This window comes from Physeter macrocephalus, chromosome 10 (assembly GCF_002837175.3).
Source record: "Physeter macrocephalus isolate SW-GA chromosome 10, ASM283717v5, whole genome shotgun sequence".
NCBI lineage: Eukaryota > Metazoa > Chordata > Mammalia > Artiodactyla > Physeteridae > Physeter > Physeter macrocephalus.
In genome coordinates this window covers 30,953,846-30,979,049 of record NC_041223.1, presented here as the reverse complement: position 1 = coordinate 30,979,049, position 25,204 = coordinate 30,953,846, and the positions used below count along the sequence as shown (strand labels likewise).

At 37.0% G+C, this 25,204-nt stretch overlaps 1 protein-coding gene across 1 annotated transcript in view; it reads right to left on the bottom strand.

The window, feature by feature from the left end:
* Positions 1-9,935: 9,935 nt before the first annotated feature.
* The window catches only part of LOC102989061 (pantetheinase), a 22,330-nt gene continuing 7,061 nt past the window's right edge, over positions 9,936-25,204 (bottom strand). The window contains exons 3-8 of the mRNA XM_024122623.1: positions 18,562-18,754; positions 17,581-17,872; positions 16,784-17,145; positions 10,843-11,013; positions 10,150-10,230; positions 9,936-10,037 (exon numbers count right to left, since the gene is read on the bottom strand). Coding sequence (XP_023978391.1) covers positions 9,936-10,037; positions 10,150-10,230; positions 10,843-11,013; positions 16,784-17,145; positions 17,581-17,872; positions 18,562-18,754 — 1,201 coding nt within the window. The remainder of the gene's footprint in view (positions 10,038-10,149; positions 10,231-10,842; positions 11,014-16,783; positions 17,146-17,580; positions 17,873-18,561; positions 18,755-25,204) is intronic.

The following is a 25,204-nucleotide window of genomic DNA, read 5'->3' as shown; positions in this document are numbered from 1 at the left end:
GAACGTTATAGGGAGGATCTTTGGAGGATTGTTTGTATATCTATTCTTTGGCTACGACAAATAGAAAAATGGAAATGTAATGAGGCACTCGGCTCACACACTTTAGGAAGGATATTTTCTCTTTCTTAACTGACCATAAGACACTACAACTTGAGTCTTAATTTCTTATTGAACTTGAATCTCTGACCCAGATATTATATTCACGTGGACCTATAGAGGACAGCCTTCTGCAAATTTTTGTAGGATGTAGGTTTTTATACTGGATCCTTCCTCCTACCTCCCAAGGACCCTAGAATGGAGTGACCCAGTATGAATTAAATTCTTCCTTCTCACATTTTTCGCCCCCAGGGGAGAGGGGAGGAGGAATAAACTAGTACAATGAATTATGATAGTGGATTTCCCACAGTGTGGAGCTCTGGACCTTCCCTTGCATCTTAGGAATTCTTGAAGACAATCCTGAGACATACTGCTCATGTGGGCATAGCCTAAGCTTGGTTACTCTCAATAATAATAATAATAAAAGGGAAATAAGGAGGAAGAAGAGGAGGGGCAAGAGGAGAGGTGAAGAAGAAAGAGGAGGAAGAGGAGGAAACCTGGGAGGAAGAGTGGGGAAAAGGAGGAGGAAGAGGGAGAGAAGGAAGAAAAGGGATGAGAAACAACTTTTACTGAACCTGTATCAGTCACTGGACTAAGGGCATTATGTGAAATCTGTAGTTTATTTCCATAACAACTCTAAAGTAACAGATACTATCATTTTCATTGTTTTACAAAGGAAGGGACTGAGACTTAGATATTTTAGGTTAAGTTAATACTGAGGGGCAGCAGTGAAGTTTGACTCCAGATTTGCCTGACTCCGGAGTTCCAACTACTAACCACTACCAAGAATTTGAAAGAAAAAAAGTTTGAGTGAAGAGTTTTCTTCTCTAGAGGTGATTTTTCCCGCAGACCCTCCAAACAGCTAGATAGCGAAAACTGAGATAACTACACTATTGTGAACTTTGCTTTACATCCATGTATGGATAGGTGGGTAGGGGAATCTTATTAATTACAAGTTAGGCAGGTGAGATAATAACATACTAACAGTAATTTCAAAACATTTTCAAAATAGTATTTGTAATTGTTTTTGTCTCTAAAATTATTACAGTATATTTTTATCAGCAGTCTCTAAAAATAACTTTCACATATTTATTTCAGTTAAAATTGAATTATAAATATTTTCAGGCTAACAGATTTTATTTTCTTGCTATAATGCTTTTATAATCGATCTTTACAACAACTAGATTTTTTGTACTAAGTACACACAATGTCAATTAATTTTCACTCATATTGCTATAGCAAGTAAACCCTCAGTTAGTTGTCTTTGATAAAGCAAGATGAAATTTTATCATAGACAGGAAGAAAAGAAATCAGCAAGTTCACAATTTCAGTTAAATCAACATCATAATCTGTTAAAACAGTATTTTGTGATACTGATATTTTCATAACTCAATTCAAAATTTATCCATTCATCCTGTCTACAAAGCATATTGCCCAAATATTAACTATTTATCAGATAATCTACCACTGTGCTGACAGGTGGCCTTTATTTTCTTTGGCAGCAGTTCAAAGTTTCTAGAATGTATTGATGGCTAAATAGCTATTAACACTGATAAGAGCTCTTGCTGTATTTCTGTGATTGGACCACCATATGGAGCTGATTTCAAAACAGAAAGATTAAAAGAGCTCACTCTTAACACATATAAGGGAACACAATGAGCATATTGTCATTGAACCTTCTAAACTTACCTCCCAAGTCTGAAAAATTCCTACTCTTTCTGTTGACAGTCTTCTCTCAGTGTCTCAAGGAAAATTTATATTCTCCATGCCACGTCTACAGATATGATTAACTAAGTTCAATCTTTCTTCAGGGTGTGTATATATATTTAATATTAATTTTGTTCTCTCACCTAAACCCTCACCCTGCGTTCTATCAAAGTCTGTGGTTATTAAAGCTACAAGATTGAGTATGAGGAATGTGGTGTATTTAAGGTAAGGATGCAATTAAAACCTATCTTTAATAATCACTAAGCAAAATGTCAGTGTCCAGTCCTTCAATCAAACAGGATTAACACTGAGTCCCTCAGGAAGCCACAGTCTAGCATGGCCATGTAAGAAAACACAAGTAACCTGGACTGCTAAAGAACACATTGGACATGAAGTTCAAAGATTCTGGTTTGAGGATATGATACTCCTAAATTAAGGGATGTGAGCACAACACTTTGCTCTCTAAGATAAAATAGAGAAAAATATGCCTACTTTGTGAAATAAAAGAAAATACATGTTAAAATTTTTTGTAAACTATAAAATGCTATATATAAAACATCAGTGATACCTTTACATACTCCTGGCAAGAAGATACAGGTAAAATTGCCCTCAGATCAATGAAAAGTGCAGGGAAAGTTTGAGCAAATGTTGGTATTGGCTTGCAATTAGCAGGTACATGGCACTGACAACAAAGTAATGGGGCAAGAGGCAAGGAGTATAGCGTAACTATTGGTTAGAGAATAAAAGAAGGATAACTGGCAACCTTGGTGACTCATGGCAGACATTAATCATTTATTGAGTGATTTCTATATGCTAAAGTTAAAGAAGAATGTAAGATACACGCTTTTGAGGACCTTACATTCAGTGATAGACATTACTGTGCTAGCCAATATTTATGAATCGTTTCCCTTTCCTGGACATGCAGGAGAATTACACTTCCTACTTATTTAAATTTGGCATGGCCATGTGACTTTCTTTGGCCAATAAAATATGAGTGGAAATGGCAGGTATCACTCTGGGTGAAAGCATTTAAAAGGCAGTGTGCAATTTCTCCATATTCTTTTCTCATGCTCTAGAAATTATGGGAGCAGTGTTGATAAGGAGATGACACAAGATGAAAAAGCCTGGAGTTCTGAGCTTTGACATATAGGCTAGCTGCCCTAGAATAGATTCTGAATGAACAAGAAATAAACTTTTATTTTAATAAACCAGGAGATTTTTTTATATAGTTTATTACGGCACCGTTACCTAGCCTATCCTGACTAAAACACATTCTACAGAGAAAGTATAGCATGGTGAAAGAGTACACTCATCCTTCAGTATCCAAACGGGATCGATTTCAGGACCTCCTGTGGATATCAAAATTCTCAAATGTTCAAGTCCCTTATACAAAATGGTATAGTATTTGTATATAACCTATGCACATCCTCCGGTACACTTTAAATCGTCTCTAGATTACTTATAATACCTAATAAAATGTAAATGCTATGTAAATAGTTGCCAACACACAGAAAATTCAAATTTTGCTTTTTGGAACTTTCTGGAATTTTTTTTCAAATATTTTCAATCTGCAATTGGTTGAATCTGTAGATGCCCTAACCACAGATATGGAGGGCTGATCGTACATACATCTGACGCAAAAGGAGCTGGATGTTTTACCTCATCCTGTTTATTATTGGTTGACTTTGAATGCATTACTTAGTCCCTCTGAGCCTCACTGTTATCCTTGTAAAATGAAGATAATAATGCTTGCTTAAAGAATTGTTTCATGTGAGAAAGTGTCTATTTTTAATAGTAAGTTAATTAAACAAGGAAGCCATTAGACTAGGCGGTTCTAATACCTTAGCAACCTATGTAAGCAAACCAAAACCTAAGCCTGTAAATGCCTCGAAGTTAAGAAATCAAAACCTAAGGACAACTAATCACAAACAGCCAACTAGCCTTTCTCAAATAAGGCAGCCACTTGAACTATCTATCGCCAATAAAATTATTTCTTGCTTTGCTTTTTCATCTTCTCTATAAAAGTCTTGCCCCTAACTCTTGTCAGTGGAGCTCTCCTAACCACTTCTGGTTTGGTGCTGCCCCATTCAAATTGATTTTTGCTCAAATAAACTCTTAGAACATTTAATATGCCTCATTTTATCTTTTAATAGTTAATCCTTGAAATACTCATTATTATTATACCTCAGCAATAATAAAATACAGTTGAAATATCTTAAAAATAAACACAACTCTTGTTGGTACCACTACACATGGATGTCCCAATGCAATGGGTGCTAAAGAGCTATCAAGGGCTGGAAAATAGGAACCATCCTTTGAGGGTGTGAGGGGTGGGATATTCCCTTGTTCCAGGAAATAAGGTTGAGGGGGCCATGCGTTCCTGCTGGGACATTTTTTGCATTTTGCAGTTGTTTAATTTTTTCCTTCTTTTTTGTAATTTTGAATTTTTTGTGAGACCTGGGTCTCAAGACAACTGGAAACATCCTTACCACAGTGAGCAGACCACAGGTACTTTGAACCCTTTCCAAGGATTGACGATTCTTGGAATCTGGAAGTTCTGTTTTGTTTATGTTTTTATTTCTTTTAATTTTTATACAGATATATTCAGAGATCTAAGGAACTTCTTCCTTTCCCTGTCTTCTCCACCATCTTGAAAGTGAATACTTTTAGCAAAGGAAGGAGGAAAATACTATAGCAACATTTTGAGAGGTTTGGTATTTTTTATGAAAAAAAAAAAAAAAAAAAGGAATGAATTGAGATGGAGAAAATGTCCCCACCTTAAGCCCACATGAATCCCTCTCTCCCACCTCTATTTTCTTCCTAAGTTTCTATTAAACAAGCCATTGAAGCAACTCTCCTATCATCACAAAGATGCATTGAGTGAGGAATAAAGAAAAAGACAAAGAGCTGGATAAAGAGTCACAGTCCATTGGTTCCCAGCACTCAGAATGTGAGAACTTGTCATCATGGCCATAGCTTCCACATTCTGGAGCTGTGGCCGGCTGCTCAGCTGGGCCTTCTATCCTGGTCCTGGCATCTGGGCTCTCTTCACCCATCATCCTGTCTCAAAACTGCATGAAGAATCCCATCAGTCCAGGTAGCTGTTGTCAAAAAACCACCAGACGTGGAGTCCCATTGATCCTGACACCATTCACGTCCCTGTGGGGTATGAACAAGATCATTGAGATCTTGGCTTCTCCAGCATCCATGCCCAGGAAGTGTTTGACTGTAGGAAGCCCAGGTTCTCTAAGGTTGTACTGAAACCACAGTCCACGACTAGGGAAGCTCACAAAGTCTTTATCCTTGGCTGTTGAAATTTACCAAGTCCTGAGCTATGAGTAGAAAGAACAGTATGGCAGCCAAGTGCTCCTGCCATGCCTGGAGGCTGAAAGAAAATGAGATTGTGGCACAGGAGACCTCAGCCCTCTGAGTGCAAGCCAAGCACATTTCCCTGTAGGGTGCATTTTTGATTGTTCTCTTTTGAAGAGACTCGTTTGTCTCCTGTCTGAGAGCACCATACCTGAACAAACCTTTCTGTCATAAACACTTTTCTAGTAGTACAAACACACTGACTCACATTTTAATATACACCTGTGTCCAACTATGTGCTCCCACACGTGCTATGGCCTGCAGGTGTGGTCACCAAGGTGTGTCTGTGTGTGTGTGTGCGCGCCCACATATGTATGTATGAGTGAACACGTGTTCTTTTGCATTACTCTCCACTTTAAAAACCTTCATCTTTAGTTCAAAAAAAAAATTACCATATTTTTATTAGATTATGGGGAACTCTGACGGTTTTCCTCCCCTGCTATTCTCTTTCCTCCCTCCCATTCAGTGTTGTTTCACGTTAGATCTTATTTACTTTTCCATGATGCTGTCTTTGTATTCACTAAGAACAACTTTGGTGAAATAGCAGATCTCAGTTTTCAAAAGTACAAGCTCTTATTTGTTTAATCTTTAAATTACCATGATAAAATGCTATACAAAATAATAGCACGACACTGCAGCACTGTTAATGTATAGGTTGTTTTCCTCACATTTTAAGTTTTGGTGATAATTGTCTTCATATTTAAAGTACTATTTAGATTTATTAAGTCCCATATTTACTTACTATTTTATCTACTACGTTTCACTTTAATAATGCTAACCACGACCAGGTAAGAATAGAATTATTAGAACACAGATTTGGTTTTGCACCATCTGTACCTAAATCAGTAATCCCATTGTACACAAAAGCATGCTGCCTAAGTATTACCAGTGGATGTGAGGTATTTTCCCCACCTAAAAATTTTATGTTCTTTCAGAAACAAAAATTAAACTGATGCATTTGGAGCATGCCCAGAACATCCACAAGACAGAGGATCAAAGGAAATGTGAGGAATGAACAGTTATTTTCCGTGTAGGAGTCAAATGCTGTATTTCAGAACAGCTTTTGATATTGATATGATTTCCTATTTGACCTTTTCCAGGTTCCTCTTGATATTCAAAACACGTCAATTATTTAAGTGGATTTTTCCATTTTTAATACATATTTTTATAAATTATTAGGAGAAAAAAACCTTGATGATTAAAAAAACATTGGCTCATTAAGTAAACATGTAGCTTTTTTTTGCGGGGGGGGTTTGGGTTTTTTTTTTTTTTGCGGTACGCGGGCCTCTCACTGTTGCGGCCTCTCCCGTTGCGGAGCACAGGCTCCGGACGCGCAGGCTCAGCGGCCATGGCTCACGGGCCCAGCCGCTCCGCGGCATGTGGGATCTTCCCGGACCGGGACACGATCCCGCGTCCCCTGCATCGGCAGGCGGACTCTCAACCACTGTGCCACGAGGGAAGCGAAGCCCTGTAGCTTTTTAAAGACCCTTTTTCCTAGTAGTGTCAATTCCTGAAGTAATCCTCACTCTAAGAAATTGTATAAGATAGTGTTTATTGTTTTAAGGTGTTAGGTTTGGTGTAACTTGTTATGTCACAATGGATAACATGTCACAATGGATAACTAATACATTTGTTAAGATTGAACAGAAAAAGAAACATTTAGGGTTTTTTGAAGCCTTCAGTATTTTAAACCTATTACTGATATGCATCAGCATGTTTTCTGTTTTAAACTAAAATTGTAGGACGGTATTGAGGCTTATCATGCTGATTCCTATTCCTAAATACATAAGGAGCTTCCTTATTTTCAAATAGGTTTTTTTTTAAGTCAGTTAATGTCGTCCAAAAGCACAAGATGAATTTTACTTATATATTTATTGGATTATATAGTATTTTTTTAGGAAAAGCATCTGCCACAAAAATGTCTATTTCAAAAGGGTGTATTGCTGGCATGGATCGCTGCAGCCAGTGCCCTGCTTTCCCTTGTAGAAGGTCATGTTTTGTACATTGTGAGGTTTGTATCAGGGCTATGTGGATATTCTATCAGTTGAGAGATGATTTGACTTCAAAGTTGTTCTTTGTTTCACTAAGTTGTATAATGTCAAGAGAGTCTGCTGTTACTAAAAGATAACGTGTTTAATGCCAGATTGACTGCATAATTTCATCAATATGACTTTCTGGTTTCCCAACTCCAGAAGATCTCCAATAAGAGAGTGGCTTCACTATCATTTCATCAGCAATGCTTCTCTAAGAATATCTAGTGGAGTCTTGGGGAGCCAGGCTAGCTGGATATTCTTACTAGGTAAACATTTTGTTCAAGGTTCAATTAATGGTGGAAAATCAAGGTGGAGGGAGGGTGTTGGAATATGTATAAGTTTTCTAGGGCTGCCATAATAAAGTACCATAGACAGGCTTAAACAACAGAAATTTATTTTCTCATTCTGGAGGCTAAAAGTGTCAGCATGATTGATTTCTTCTGAGGGCCTCTCTCCTTGGCTTGTAGATAGCCATCTTCCTTTGTGTCTCCACATGGTCTCCCCTCTGTGCATGTCTGTGTCCTAATCTGCTTTTCTTATAAGAACACCAGTCATATTGGATTAGGGCCCACCCTAATGACCTCATTTTACTTCTTTAAAACCCTATCTCCAAATACAGTCACATTCTCAGGTATGGAGTTAGGACTTCAGTGTATGAATTTCAGGGACACATAATTCAGCTCATAAGAGAACTGAAATGTATTGTTTAGGAAAATAACTAACATATTACATAAATAAAATTGTTGGGAGCCTTAAGCAGAACAGAGTAAAAGGTACGTGTTATAATAAAAGTAGTAATGAATTCAGACTTATTGTAGGTGATAAGGCTCAGAAATTGTATAAGAAATAAGAGCAGAAGAGTTAATCATGGAGAATCTCTCCATGGAGACTGGAGGTGAGGGTCATTGGGGGCATCTTGGAATGGGCTGCCACAGTGAGAGAGAGAGAGTGTGTGTGTGTGTGTGTGTGTGTGTGTGTGTTACATCATCATGAAATTGATAACGTAAATTATATCATTAAATGAGGAAGGGTCAAAAGTTTCTCTCTGGACCATTTACATTCATCAAGGTAAAAATAGATTATTTTTTTAAGTATATTTGAGCATTGATCTTTCTTAGAATTGGGTTATTTGTATCAAATGAGCATCACAAATATTTTATGCAGAAGAAAGAAAAATTACAGTTAAAAAAGCACATCAAAACTATGATTAAACACATATATGCATTAAAGAAATCCAGAGTGAAAAAGTAATCAGAGCTGGATATGGATGTAGTAAATAACATTTTTTAAAGTGAATTCACTGCTGCAATGTTAAATTTTAAGAAAAATCATTCTAAGACAAGTAAGCAAAGTTGTCACAGAGAAAAATATCAGATAGTATATTAATATAAGTAGTTCTTAGTTGATGTCCAGGAAAAATTTGAAAATAAAAACTAACAATTTCTTTCAAAAATTTTAGAACATACCAATGCAACAAAAGACTATGATGTGGTATCTTATAATGATTAGATTAATCATGTTCATAAAAATTATATTCACTTGTTTGGGGTATTAGCCTAATAGGCATATTTGGTCATAAATTATTAAAGGTAATCCTTTTGTGGTGTTAATATAATAGAAAGCAAATTGAAATGTTTTATTTCTCCTTGGGTGGAAGAATTACAAGAAAGACACTCAAGGACTATTTGCCTATTGATTTGTATTAAAGGTTTTCAATACTATAATCCATTGTTATTTAATACTTTAGAGCAGGGGATAGCAATGTTTTTTTGTAAATGTAGTAAGTATTTTCACCCTTTTTAGCCATGTGGTATCTATCACGTCTACTCCATTCCACAACTGTAGCATGAAAACAACCATCAAAAATACTAAACAAATAAACACGACTGTGTTCAATAAAACTTTAGGTATGGAGATTGAATTTTGAATTTCAAATAATTTTCATGTGTCACAAAATGTCTTCTTTTTATTTTCTTTTTCAAAACTTTATAAACATAAAAACCTTTCTTAGCTCATGCAAAAACAGAATAACAGGCCGGATTTGATAAATGTCTATTTTAGAGCCACCCTATTAGCTTGCTTACAGGTTGACAAGATAGGCAAAGCACTAAATAGGCAGGAAATCACCACTGAAAAGCACATAAAAAACATTAAGACTCTACAGCAGATTCCTAGACGTAAGCCCAGCTGCCTTCTGGGATACCTTAGTGCTAGATATCAAGCCACACCCAACTGGCTGATGTTGAGTTCATTGATTTTCTACCTGAAATATGCAGAGTGGCTGAACTGTTGGAAAATATATGCACTTTGTACAATCAGAGGTGATATAATTTCAGCAATAAATACATCACAGTCGGTTTTTCTGTGATAGTCCTATATCATTGTAATAGCTAACATATATAGAGTGCTTTCCATGAGCTGGGAACTTGTCTAAGCACTTTAACTGCAGTAACTTATTTAATTCTCACCAAAAAAACCTAACACGTGGGTATAATTGTTGTTCTCATTTTACAGATTTTACCTTTCAAAATTCTTTCACTATTTATCTGGCTTATATTGTCACGTGTGTGTGTGTGTGTGTGTGTGTGTATTTGTCTAAACAAAAGAAAAAGTGTATTAGTAATTCACTGATATGATAGACCATGACCACTATTATCAAAATCCCAGACCCATTCTTCTTTCCACATCCACTTAAATGATCTGAAGTAAAAGAGAGAAAACGTAAATATTCTACCAACCTAATGAGTACACAATAGGTATGACAACTATAAGCATTACTCTCAGTGCCTGTGCCATGAGGTCTGAGAAAGCATTTGGTGCACTATCCTTCTTTTTTTTTTAACATCTTTATTGGAGTATAACTGTTTTACAATGGTGTGTTAGTTTCTGCTTTACAACAAAGTGAATCAGTTTTACATATACATATGTTCCCATTATCCTTCTTATATAACCTTCCAAACAGAGTTACTGTCAAGATAGGTCCAGATAGTGGCTTCTGGCTGAACAAGCGTCCGTCACTTGACACCTATTTAAAACACAGGGAAGTTGACTGAGAATAACTTTCAGTTATACAACCTCACAACGTACACTTAAAATTCAGTACAACTGGATGAAGAAACAGTAAAAATAATGGCCAGATTCTATTCCATCTGAAGTACGTGAAATGGTACAGAGTATAAGAAAAATTGGAGCTGTGGAATTAGCACTGATTCATTTATTATTGAAATGCCCATAATCTATATCTTATAATTTACTCTGAGAGAGCATCTGATGAGCTAATAAACATAAAACAATGGATTTCCCAGTGATACAAAGAGGCTTCCTCTGGTGGGACTTGTCCTGAAACTCTTCTTGAGTCTTCTTTCTACTTGACAGACCTTAAACACCCCAGCCCACTCCCTGAAGTCCCCACAATAAGATATATTTCTTTATTCTCAAGGACATGCTCATTTTTCTCTAGGGGAATTTTAGACAAGAGATCCCATGTCCTCAGTGTCCTTGGTGAGCCCTAAGGACAAGTTTACCTTTTCCAAATGAAGATTTTCATGATATCTGTAAGCACTTGGGCAGGTTTTCTACTCAAAAGATGCTTCCTCTTACATAAAATGAATTGGCGATATTAAGCAAAAAATCGTACCTGAAATTCTCCAGGTGCAAGCTGAATTTCACTCAGCAGCACCTCAGGGAAGACATACTGGGTTTCAAAAGTGCCACTGAGGGAGAACGTTTCAAACCTGGTGGAAGCAGTTTCAACTGAATCACCACAAGTGTGAAAGTCCATTGTTTTACACTTCAACAGAGTACAAATCTAGGAACATAAAAACAAAACAATAAGTCTTAGGAAAGCCAGTTGAAACATTCTCTTGACCTAGAAAAAAGTGCCTATGCCCCTTTGTTTATAATGTTTGTTATAGTAGTACTTCCTCATTCGATTAATCTGGTTTGTTGCTGAATGCTATTGCAACTAGTAATAAAAATAAAGGACTTCAGACCCTAGTGCTTTCTGCAGTTGAACTGTAAACAGATTAAACCACGTAAAGAAATAATCAGATCCTTGGTCTACAGTCATGAACCATTATACCCTAATTGTTTTCAAGTTAGCCATGTTTTTAATAATCAAAAGTGTTTGATTATTTTTTAAAAGTTTAGACACTAGTTTAATTTCTACCTTAGTGCCTATTTCTAACAATGAAGGAACTTTAAATTTGTACTGAGTCCTAGAGTTGATCTAGAGACAACTCTTGTGATCTGGAAAAGTCACATACTTTATACCTGAGCAGGATAATGATAACAGCTCTCGTTACCCTACGTAGTTATACTATACTACACTACACTACATAGCTATTTGCATGTAAATTTAATGAATCACCTCACCATGCAGATGCAAAGTCCCCAAAAGGAAGATCCATCTTCATTTAACTCCATCTGTACTGCATCTTCAAAGCTTTACTCCAAGCCACCTTTATTTCTTGCCTGACTAAAGCAATAGCCCCTAACTGGTCTCCCTGCTTTCACTTTTGAAGTTGGAGAGCAAGTGTTTTAGGGCAAGTGTGCCAAGATGGGATACAAATAACTTTCAGATAAAGGTAGAATGAACACATGCTTCAATTTTGTTCCTTTATAATCCTACTAAAACCAACTTTATTATTATTATTATTTTTGGAAGATCTAAACCCACAAGGTTAGGAGAACAGGAGGATAGATTATGGCACAAGTTTAGAAGTTGGGGTGTTGATGCAAAAATGGTAACTGAGGAAGCAACCCAAGTGCCCATCAACAGATTATTGGATTAAGAAGATGAGGTACAGGGCTTCCCTGGTGGCACAGTGGTTGAGAATCTGCCTGCCAATGCAGGGGACATGGGTTCGAGCCCTGGTCTGGGAAGATCCCACATGCCGTGGAGCAACTAGGCCCATGAGCCACAACTACTGAGCCTGCACGTCTGGAGCCTGTGCTCTGCAATAAGAGAGGCCGCGATAGTGAGAGGCCCGCGCACCGCGATGAAGAGTGGCCCCTGCTTGCCCCAACTAGAGAAAGACCTCGCGCAGAAACGAAGACCCAACACAGCCAAAAATAGATAAATAAATAAATAAATGAAAGATGAGGTACATATGTACAATGGAATATTACTAAGCCATAAAAAATAATGAAATATTACCATTTGCAGCAATGTGGAAGGACCTAGAGAATATTATACTTAGTGAAATAAGTCAGACAGAGAATGTGGAATCTAAAAAATGATACAAATGAATGTGTTAAAAAAAACTGAAACAGACTCATAGATATAGAAAACAAACTTGTGGTTACCAAAGGGAAAAAGGAAGGTGCGAGGGACAAATTAAGGGTATGGGATTAACAGATACACATTACTATACATAAAATAGATAAGCAGCAAAGGTATACTGCATAGAACAGGGAATTATACCTATTCTCTTGTAACAACCTATAATGGAATATAATCTGCAAAAATACTGAATCACTACGTCGTACACCTGAAACTAACACTATATTATAAATCAACTAAAGTTCAATTTAAAAAATAGTAACTGATTTAACAGACCTAAGAAAGCCAAGTTCTGAACTAGCTGTGGGGAAAGCTAAGAATCAACCTATCTAAACTTTTGAGAATACTCAAAAGTTTCCATCCCTGGAAGCACTAGGTACCTCAGGAGCTGGGAGTAAATTGGGGTGCTTGAAGAAAGGAAAATTTGTGGGAAGTTGTTAAGAATGCCTCAATACTGAGTCCCCACCCATGGGTGGTCAACTACCCTTTCCCTGTTCCAGTAAAAGATGGAATACTTATTTCCAGAGAGGGTAAAGCAGACGATGTTTAGATGGAGGTTTTGAAAGACATATTTGAAGGGGATTCCTTGAATGAATCAAACTGAATGGTAAAACCATCTCCCTCCACCCTGCAAGGTCATTTCCCTCACTTGACTCTCTAAATGCTGTCAAAAAAGGCATTTCTCCTTCAGGAATAGGGTTGCCACATAAATTACAGGACAGGAATCCCAGTTAAATCTGAAGTTCAGGTAAACTAAAAAAACTAAAACCAGTTTTTAGTATAAATATGTCCCAACTATTGCATGGACATACTTATTTTTTTTTAATTTGCTGTTTATATGAACTTTGAATTTACCTGGGAATCCTGTGTTTTTATTTGTTAAATTATTCACAAAGGGAAATAGAAGAATTTTGAAACCTGGAAAACCTAATCATCCCAAAGGGAAGTCTCTACAGACACTTACCTCAGGGATTCCCCTAATCAAAAGCCCAGCTAGACCGTCCCTCTGTGAAGTTTAAAATTGGCAAGTATCACCCACATGCTCAGAACTTTAAGTCAGTTTTGGTAACCCTAAAAAGTCACCATATCCATGAAGAAAGCTTCTAAATTTAGAATTTTAAATTCGAAAACCTGTCTGGCACCAGTGGCTTAGCTAGGGGATCACTGTCCAGCAATAATAACAGAGGACTTCGTTTCACTTGACAGCACTAACCAACCTCCCAACACCAAGAAGAGACCTACCGCCGATCCCTTCAAGTGGAGCCAAGACTCTGGGGCAGGCAGAGAAGCAGACAAGACTGAGAGGGAAGGATGGAAAAGAGGGAGGAAGAGCTGAGAGACTGCTATCTTGTCTTATAACCAGCTTTTTAAACTTAAAAACAGATCACAAAATAATAAAAAAAAATAATCACAAGTTTTTAATTTTAAAAATATGGCAATATAATACCATATATATATATATACCAGATATATAATGCAATATATGTCAATATGCTGCATAATATATGATAATATCTATATGGCAATAAATATTCTTCTACAACATAATTTTTTTAACTAATTTCCAATCATTGGACATTTTCTACCTGTGTTTTTATACCATTTTTTCCCCTTTCTTCTAGCACCTCAGAGCACTGATAAGGAATATCGATTCCACCGATATTTTCATCCTTTCCTTTCTTGTTGCTCTTTCCCTTAGGCCTATAAAGATAATCATGTTTCTCTCATCTACTGGGAGAACAAAAAACAAAAAAAGCATGGGCCTCTCTGTCTAGCTTCTACCTTGTTTCCTTTCTTCCTGTATCAGACAAGATTTTTGCAGAAGAAATATTCACTCGCTCTCAATATCTCACTTCCCTTTGACTTTTCAACCCACTGTAATCTGTCTTTCACTCTATCATTATGAGCCCAGGAGATTCCACCAAAATTATACTCATTCATTCAATAATGGTAAACATATTGCACAAATACACTTCACAATTTCCTCCTGCTGAGTCTCTGCTTCCTTTGAGAGAGTTCTCTTTAAGTTCTCCTTTATTTCTCAAACATATTTTCATGTTCCTATTCTTCTGTTTATTTCCTGCCCAAACACAGGAGTTTCAAAAGATTCCACCTTTAGCTCACTGTTCTTCACTTTTAGTCAGCTTTTGCAATTCACTCGTGTGGGTTTACCACCACATTTTTCCTGCTGGTTCTCAAAACAATATTTCTAAATCTCGTATCTCCCTAAAGTATCAGACCCATATATTCAACAGCCTATTGGATGGCTCCAACTGAATGTCCCCAAAGTAATTAAAAACCAGCACATCCAAAGCTGAATTGAACATCTTCCCAAATCCCATCCAATTTGCTCCTCCTCTTGAATCCTGATCTGTCAAAGCATCACATTTCATCCAGCCACTATTGCCAGAAACCTGGTACATTCTAGACCTTTCATTCTGCTTTCCTGTTCCATGTTAAATTAGCTACTAAGTTTAGTTTTCTAAATATTTCTTGACTCCATACCCTGCTTTTATTCCTACGAACATAATCTTGGTTCAGGTCCTAAGAGGACTATTTTAATAACCTAACTAGTCATTTTGTCCTATGTTCCATGATCCATAGTGCGACCAAAACAATCTACTCAAAAACAGATGTGATCACATCATTACCCTGCTGAACACCTTCCAACAGAAACCCATCACTGATGGAATGAAGTCCACATCTTAGGAATGAGAGGTGAGATCCTGCAGGATGTGATCCTGCCTCTACGCTCATTTTCCACCCATCCTTGCTTCTTATGCTACACTTTAGTGACAGTCAGCTGCTTGCTTGTCCCTGCATACCCTGCTTTTTGACATATCCACACCCCTGCTCAGGCTCTTAACCCCACCTAGAATTCCCTCCCACTTTTCTTCACCTGGATAAAATAACATAAGTTCAAGCAGCATGTCTTCAGAAACTTCCCTGGATCCCCAAATTAGGCCAAGTGCAGCTCCTTAGTATTTCTACAGCAAAATATGCCTTTGTTCTATCACATGCCAACCTGTACTGAAATTATGTTCATCTGTCTTTCTCCCCTACTAAATTCCTCAAGAGGAGGGTCCATACTTAATTCATCTTCATCACATTAGCACCAAATATATGCCTGATATGTATTTGGCACTCGATAAATGTTTACCAAAATGAACAAGTTTTGGTAGAGGTGCTTATCATACAGCAAACAAAATGCTACACAGTGGGCATTGTTCCAGCACTCAAAAGGCTTTCAGTCTCAAACAAGTATGTACATAATTTGACATGATATGTCTTTGAAAAAGTTAAGCATAGGATATTTGGGAGTATATAAAGGAGTTACCTAACCCAGCTGCAGAGTGGGAGTGTCAGAGAAGCCACCTTGGTGATGATAACACCTGTAAAGCACTATGAGTGTTGAGTAGCCGGGGGCCATCAAAGATTAAAAAGCAAACAAACAAACAAAAAACTGTTCAAACATCCAGAGGTTCTACAGATGCTGACACACTGTAGATGGGAAATGTCTCAATATGATAGAAGCCCAGGGTACATGGGGGTAGAAGTGAGAGATGAGGACAGAGAGTAGGAAAAAGCACATGTTAAGACTTCCTAAGTCCTTTATGTTAAGGAATTTGATTTGCCAACTAGAAAAAACTATCGATGGGAAGCCCTCTTAGGAGGATACTGCAATAACCTGGGTGAGATAGGATGGGGGCCAGATCAAGGAAAAGAAAAGCAGAATGAGAGAAACATGGAAGCAGCTTGTTCTTAAGGGTTCCATCTCAACTGGCTAAAATAGCTCCCCCTTTATGTTGAGGGCTGTGAGATGTCTGAATCTTTGCAGCTATTCTACTGTACATCACAGAGGTCAGCTCTATATGTCTCCAGGACATACTCAGTCTGAAGCTTCTTATAAAACAAGATAGGCATTAGTGACCATAAATGGGAAATGCCTTAATAAGTTCAGGCAGGAAATATTAGATGTTAATTATTCATTAAAATTATCTGTAATTTGATTAATATATCATTTTAAACACTGGGACTGCAAGTAAATGTTCTGCCTCTTCCGAACCAGTTTAAAATTGGACTGACATCTAAGATTGCAAGTTTTAGCAAGTAAAAATTCAGGATACCCAATAAATTGGAATTTCAAATAAACAACCAATTTTCAGTATACACGTGTCCCCCGAAGTGGGACATACTTATAATAAAAGTAATTCATTGTTTATCTGAAATTCAAATTTAACTGGGTGTCCTGTGTTTTATCCAGTAATTGCCCTGCCACCAAAACAATCATTACCTGTAAATAATAGCTCCCTTCCACAGTATGTAGTCCATCAAATGCCCCTAGTACATAAACTTCATCTGATCTCTTCTCAGACATCTTGTAACTTAGATGACAGCAGAGATCTTTCTGACAAACTGTGTAATTTCCTGTGACTTCTTTGAGCTCCAAGAAGGTGAACTCATCAAAAAAGATGATGCCCTTAAATTCCTGGTTTCCCATCGAGGGGGCTTCTATACCACTGGCATAAGAAGTCCAATTCACTACTGCTGTGGGGTGTGGGTGGGAGGCCAGTTGTGAGAGGAGGAGTTTTCCCTTCTCTGTCTTCATATCATAATGAAATGCTCTTGGAGAATCAGGTGCATAGATGCCACTTCCTGGAAATTGGAAATGGCATTTAAAACAGTAAAGCAAAAAGGGGTTGCATAGTTGTTATTGTTATTCTAAACTCATATTAACATTTTACTTTCTCTAAGCTATATATTTCATTAATTTCAGTAAAATATGTTGATAAGGACGGATAGGTGAGATGAAATCCAATAAAGTATGTCACCAAGAAGCCAAGAAGAGAGAGTTTCATGTAAGAAGTAGTGAATTTTGAAGAAAACAAAGAGTGTACATTCAAGTTGAATAAAACTAAATCAATTTATGAAACAATTTAGGTTGAGAGTGATTCTACAGCATGTCACCAGCTAGATGTGCAACCATTAAGAGTTGGAAAACATTGTATTAAGGAGTACATGTTAGCTAGAAAGAACATGATTTTTTTTTCCTTTTTTGATTACATCAAAATCTTAAAGATGATAGTTTACCTGTCATTTTCATTGAGGGGTAATGTAGATTGGATGCAAGGAAGTTGACTCCCATGCCCATAGCCCAAGCTGAGTGGAATTCAATAGCTGACAAATGTGGCAAAACATTCATCCAAGCTGTTGGGAAGAGTATGGTGTCCACGTGGAAATCTTTCACCAGAGTCATGGCAGGATCATGGAAGAGAATATCAAAGCACGTGAAAATGCCAAACTTTCCAAAGGTGGTGTTGAAAGTCACGACCTCAGGTTTCTTGGGTGCATTGAACTGATCTTCACCCAAGAAAAGATTTTGCTGCAATAAACAGAAGATGATGGGGGGAAATCTCTTTTAAGAAATTGGCTCGGATATCACTGCATCTTAAAAAGTTCAAGCTCACATCTATTAAACAGTGCCAATCTCATCTACCACCACTGTCTCTGCAGGGAAAGAGCATTAAAAAATCAAAGATCACTATGCTGATAGGATTACTATGCCTTTGGTTTCATTTCCACATTTGATAGATCTGTAGAAGGGAATCCTTATCTATTAAGACCTTCTCGAATATTAGAGACATAGGAGTGAAACAGATAACTTCTATTTGCCAAGAACACATAACAATTTTCTGTGGACAAAGAACTTTCTTTCCTCCTTTCTCTTTAAAACCAAGTCTATCTGATAAGGAGTTTTTCATTTTAGCCTTGACCCTTTGCCAGGGCATGTCATTAAAAGGACAAAGTCCAAAAGGCAACATTTTATTTCAAAACAGGTAGCTTCTACTGATTATCACATACTCTTAATGACATGTTCCTGTGGTCTTAAATGTACAGGAAACCTCCCTTTTCTAGGACCTTACCACAAATAATCATTACTTTCTATGCTTTGTCTCTCCTCTACTTTTAAAGTAAGCTTGTTATTATCAACAATGGTGATTTTTTTCCCTTCTTGTCCACTTTATTTTGGTAAGCAATTCAGTAGTTGAATTATTTGCAGATGAATTCTACCTTATGGTAGCGGGCCACCAGTTTCCCCTCAGAATCAAACACCACATCAGTGTTGTATTGGTAACGACCATCAGGGGGACAGTGAGGGTCACTGGTATTGCATGGCTTCTTGTCCCCAATATTTGCCACGATGTAGATGGAGTTGTCCTTGGCCAGACAGCTGAGCCTTTCTTGCACTGGGGTGTGGCCAAATCTGGTATGTGTTCATTGGAAGAGGAAAAAAAATCAAACTTAGCGTTTAATTAAATTCAGAATGATAGTTGCCTGAACTTATGTGATATTCACAAAAATAAATTCTAAATAGCATAGATAGAAGGGAAGGATTAAAACAAGAAGAGACTTCAGAGGAAATCCATGCTTCTGGGAATTTGGTTCTGGGAAACTATTCTAGGATAAGACTCCCGGCCATGTATATTCTTATGGCATATATCATCATCTATAATAATATATTCATTTATGTGCTCATCTTGTATGTCACATCTTATAGATATTTGGGGGCAAAGACACACATCTCCTGTTCACCAAACACATGCCTGAAAGAAAAGAGGTATTAAAAAATATTTTGAATGCAAGAAGAACATTTTGGAAGTAGGATGATTGTGGAAAGATGGCAGAGTAGGAAGCACCAGGAATCCATCTCTCTACCCAGATAAAACTTGCCCTACAAGAATCTAGCTGACATAATTATTTTGGAAATCTGGAGTTTATTCAAAGACATGAAACTTCCAGGGAAATGCTTGGAAGGTAAATTGCAGTCAGGTTGAGTCAATTTAAGCTCTTAGCTCAGCAGGGGCTATCCATGCCCCAGCCCCTGCAACCCACTCCATTGCAGGCAGCTATGCAGGTGTTCTTGGAGCAACTCACCGGCAGTTTGTAGGAGCAGTGTGAGCCATAAAGACCCTGTCTTCCAGATATCGAGGGTCTGGTTCTGATCACTGCTAATTGCTCTGTTCATGGAGGTACACACACAGAGACAGGACATTATTACATATACTGTGGCAAGTACTTCCCCCACTGGCTGAAATGACTTCTAGGGGATTTAAAGCACCAGTACCTTCTTTTTTACCTCTTTTTGGAGCCAGACATTAAAGGGCTAGGACATGGAAAAGCAACAACTATACAGAATTTAGAAAATCACTGCATATGCCCAGGGAAAGTCATAGACTAAGAAAAGACCTGAGAAGACTTTAAGCTTACTCTCAGCATGGAGACAGCCTACAACAATCAAAACAAACAAACAAAAGACATAAAACCCTGGAGAAGGGGGAGAATTTGATTTCCAGAGTTATCCCATTATAAGATTCAGATGCCCACTTATCAATAAAAAATCGTAAGGCATACAAACAGGAAAATATGACCCATTCAAAGGGAAAAAATAAACCAATAAAAACTCTCCTGGAGAAAGACCATATGGCATACCTACTGGACAAAGACTTTAAGACAACTGTCTTAAAGATGTTCAAAGACTAAAGAAAGACATGGAGAAAGTCAAGATAATGATGTATGAACAAAATGGAAATATCAATAAAGAGATAGAAACCCCGCCCCCCCCCGAATTCTGGGGCTGAAAATTACAGTAACTGAAACAGAAAATTTACAAAAGAGATTCAAAGACAGACTCAAACAGGCAATGGTCTCTAAAAAGGATGAACTCAAAGAGACCCATATTAAGACAGATTATAATCAAACTTTCAAAAGACAAAGACGAAATCATAATTTTGAAAGCAGCAAGAGAGAAGTGATTTATAATATACAAGGGATCTCCAATAAGATTATCAGCAGTTTTTAATCAGACAATTTGGAGGCCAGGAAGCAATGGGCTGATATATTTAAAGTGTTGAAAGAAAAATACTGTCAACTAAAAACACTGTCTCTGGCAAAACCATCCTTCAAAAGTGAGGGAGAAATTAAGATATTCTATGTTAATATTAGACCAGATAGACTTTAAATCAAAAAAGGTTATGAGAAACAAAGGACATTATATATTAATATCCAGAATACAAAGGGAACTCTTAAAAATCAACAACAGCAGCAAAAACCTGATTCAAAAATGGGCAAAAGACAAAGCCAAAAAAATAAAATTAATTAATTAATTTTTTTTTAAAAAGGGACTTCTCTGGTGGTCCAGTGGTAAAGAATCTGCCTTTCAATGCAGGGGATGCAGGATCAATCCCTGGTTACCGCAACTAAGACCCAACGCAGCCAAAAAAATTAAATAAATAGGCAAAAGACTTGAACAAAATTTTCTCCAAAGAAGATACACAAATGGCCAATAAGCACATGAAAATATGCTCAACTTCATTGATTATAGGGAAATGCTAATCAAAACCATGACGAGATACCTCAAACCCATTAAGATAGCAACTATTAAAAAAAAATAGAAGAACAACTGCTGGTGAGGATTTGAAGAAACTGTAACACTTGAGCACTGTTGATGAGAATGTAAATGGTGCAGCCACTGTGGAAACCAGTCTAGCAGTTCCTCAAAATATGAAAAATAGAACTACCATATGATCCAGCAATTACATGTTTCTGTATATATCCAAAAAGTTGAAAGCAGGGTCTCAAAGACATGTTTGTACACTCACGTTTATAGCAGCATTATTCACAATAGTTAAAAGGTAGAAGAAACCCAAATATCCATTGATGGATAAATGGACAAGCAAAATGTTGTACTATATCCATAAAATAGAGTATTATTCATACTCATATTCATACTTTCCTTAAAAGGAAAGTATGTTCTGAACATGCTACATTGTAGATGAACCTTAAGAGCATTATGCTAAGTGAAATAAGCCAATCACAAAAAGATAAATAAGGTACAATTCCACTTATACGAAGTAGCTAGAGTGGTTAATTATAGAGAAAGAAAGTCGAATGATGGTTGCCAAGGGCTGAAGGGAGGGAGAAGTCGGGAGTTATTGTGTTTTTTCCCCGGTTGCATTGAGATAGAAGTGGTATATAACACTGTAAAAGTTTAAGATGTAAAATGTGATGATTTGATACATGTATATATTGAGAAGTGCTTACCACAATGTGATTATCCTTCACCTCACAGAATTACAATTTTATTGTTGTTATGGTGAGAACATTTAAAATCTACTCCCAAAGCAACTTTCAAATATACAATACATTATTGTTAACTATAGTCACCATGCTGTACATTAGATCTGAGAACTTACTATAAGAAAATTTGGTGTCATCTGCTGGCAATATAAGCAAAACCATGGCAATCATCCACAAAACATATCATTGAAAAAGACCAACAAGGATAGGAAACTGCACTTTAAAAAATTATTATCTCAGTGCATTTATATAAAAAATGACCATTTGATAGTTTTCCCCCCTTGTGTGCTTCAAGTCATACCTGAAATGCAGATATAAATACAATACATTGGACCATTGAAGCATATTTATCCCATGTCTTTTCAAATCACCTGAAGTGGTAGAATAGATACACGAAATAGAAGCTTACTGTTCTGGATTTCTAAAACAGTCCCGATTACATATTTTCCTCCTGTCTGTATTAATCTTGAAAGTGTATCATATATTTTAATACATTTCCATTTAAACTACATTTTTCAGACTGTTTTCTATACCCAGAAAAGCTCCAAAATTCTTTGTTAGATTTGGAGTTTAAAAAATGCATTTTGCTTATGTGAGGCTGAAATCTGCTTCTCACTTAATCCTTAATATTTGCTGAGCCCTTAAGGTATGCAGAGCTCTGTCCTAGAGCTACTGGGAACAGAAAAAGGAGGTGAAACAGAAGAATTAAAATGTATTTTCTAAGACTGCTTTCCAAGTGTTCAATCTCACAATATAATACAAGTCATCAATTATTGAAGAAGACATTTACTAACCTTAAAAATGTTATGAAATATTCAAAAAATATTTGTTGGGTCCTAACACTACACAAAGCACCATGTTAGATATGTAGGCATCTGGGGAAAGGACATTCTGGGCAGAGCTGTCCAAGTGCACAGTGTGGGAGATACAGTGTAAAATATGGCTGGTGCACTTCAAAATCCTCTAATCTTACTGGAGAAAATGTGTATGCACACAAAACCCTGAAACAACAGTACAAAATAATATGCAATCAAGTATCAAAATGCTTTTTCATTCAAGCTAGCTAATTAGGCAAGTTTTTTTTTTAACTTATTGAACTAATGACTGACTCTTTAATCTGAAGGCCACATCATCTTTATCAGAGGTGCAGACATTCGCTGCAATAAAGGATGTCCCTTATACAAGAATTCCTACTCATTCCCATAGTGGAGTACCCAGTACATAGGAAATAGTCAAGGGAAAAAAAGCTGAATAAGTAAATTCATCTTTGAGTTAGGTTCCTAGACACAGTTTGTCTCTCAAGAAATCTACAAGGTTTGTTCTGTGAGGCAATGAAAGCTTCTAAGTCATATTGTTCCTCTCAGCCTCCCAGGAACTCTCAGAACTGTACTGTATGTTCACTTGTAATTGTCAGCCAACTACCATGCTGCCTTGTAACAACTACTTCCTCTACTTTATTCAGGTAGCTTCTACTTTGTTTCTACATCTAAATTGTTGTGTTTTTTAATTATATAAGATTTTGTAAGAAGCCTCAGATCTTTCTGGAAACATGTGAAGTATAATTGCTAAATAAATAAATAAATAAAATTAAAAAGAGAAATAACGAGGGTTTGTTCCCATAACACCCAGGCTAAGTGGTGATGCAGACCCCCCCTCCAAAATGTTGGTGACTTTGAGAAAAGAAAGCAATCAACTCTGGATATGTCAAACATACTCAAGAAGGCATGATATCTGGTTGTATGCGAGGGGTAAAGGAGCTGGACCCCTCTCTTCCTTTCTCATCCTACATTCAATCTTTGAGCAAAACCTGTCAGAGCTACCTTCAGATTTTATTCGGAATCTGGTCATTTCTTAATATCCAAACTTCTACCATCTTCATCCAAACACCAGAATCCCTGTGCTTAGATTATCGCCATAGCTTTTTAACTGTCCCCTGCTTCTTTACTGACCTACTTTCTGGAGACTATTCTCCATGAGGCTGCTAGAGTGATCTTTATAAAGCTGAAGTCAGAGCACATCATTTCTCTGCTCAAAACTCTCCAATGGCTGCTTTCTCACTCAAGTACGAAAGTCATTATTATGGTCCATGAAGCCTTATGTGATCAGGGCTTTCCTACCTGTCAGCCTTTCTGCCTCCATCTCCTACTTTTCTCCCTCTCCCTCACATCATTTCAACCACACTAAACTTATTGCTGTTCCTAATAAGCCAGACACGCACTCTGACGACAGCATCTTGTTATTTCAAATTCCCTTGGACTGGAATGTTCTTTTCTCAGATACTTATATGACCTACTCCCTCACTTCCTTTAAGTCTTGCTTAAAGGTCACCATGATAACCTAAAACTTTAAGCCTCATGCTTTCCACCATATTTACCTTCTCTCCTCTGTTTTTCTCTGTAACATTTAACTCTATCACATATCATAGATAGGTGATTAGGTGATAGAAAACAAAATAGATAGATACTATCTTTTTTTTTTTTTTTTGTCAATTGGATATTTTCATACTAGAATATAAACTCCAGGAGGACAGAGATTTTTAGTTCTTTTTGTTCACCTCATTGCCCAGAACTGTGCCTGGACATAATAGGTATTCAATAAAATTTTTGCATAAATGAAGGCAAGGAATGGAGATGTCATTAGTTGATGGAAAAAAGGAAAGACTACCAGACTTCTTTTTTAATTTAATTTTATTTATTTTTTTATACAGCGGGTTCTTATTAGTCATCAATTTTATACACATCAGTGTATACATGTCAATCCCAATTGCCCAGTTCAACACACCACCATCCCCACCCCACTCCCATGGCTTTCCCCCCTTGGTGTCCATAAATTTGTTCCCTACATCTGTGTTTCAACTTCTGCCCTGCAAACCGGTTCATTGGTACCATTTTTCTAGGTTCCACATACATGCATTAATATACGATATTCCTTTTTCTCTTTCTGATTTACTTCACTCTGCATGACAGTCTCTAGATCAGTTCATGTCTCAACAAATGACCCAATTTCATTCCTTTCTATAGCTGAGTAATATTCCATTGTATATATGTACCACAACTTCTTTATCCATTCGTCTGTTGATGGGCATTTAGGTTGCTTCCATGACCTGGCTATTGTAAATAGTGCTGCAATGAACACTGGGGTGCATGGGTCTTTTTGAATTCTTGTTTTCTCTGGGTATATGCCCAGTAGTGGGATTTCTGGATCATATGGTAATTCTATTTTTAGTTTTTTAAGGAACCTCCATACTGTTCTGCATAGTGGCTGTATCAATTTACATTCCCACCAACAGTGCAAGAGGGTTCCAGTTTCTGCACACCCTCTCCAGCATTTATTGTTTGTAGATTTTCTGGTGATGCCCATTCTAACTGGTGTGAGGTGATACTTCATTGTAGTTTTGATTTGCATTTCTCTAATAATTAGTGATGTTGAACAGCTTTTCATGTGCTTCTTGGCCATCTGTATGTCTTCTTTGGAGAAATGTCTATTTAGGTCTTCTGCCCATTTTTTGATTGGGTTGTTTGTTTCTTTAATATTGAGCTGCATGAGCTGTCTATATATTTTGGAGATTAATCCTTTG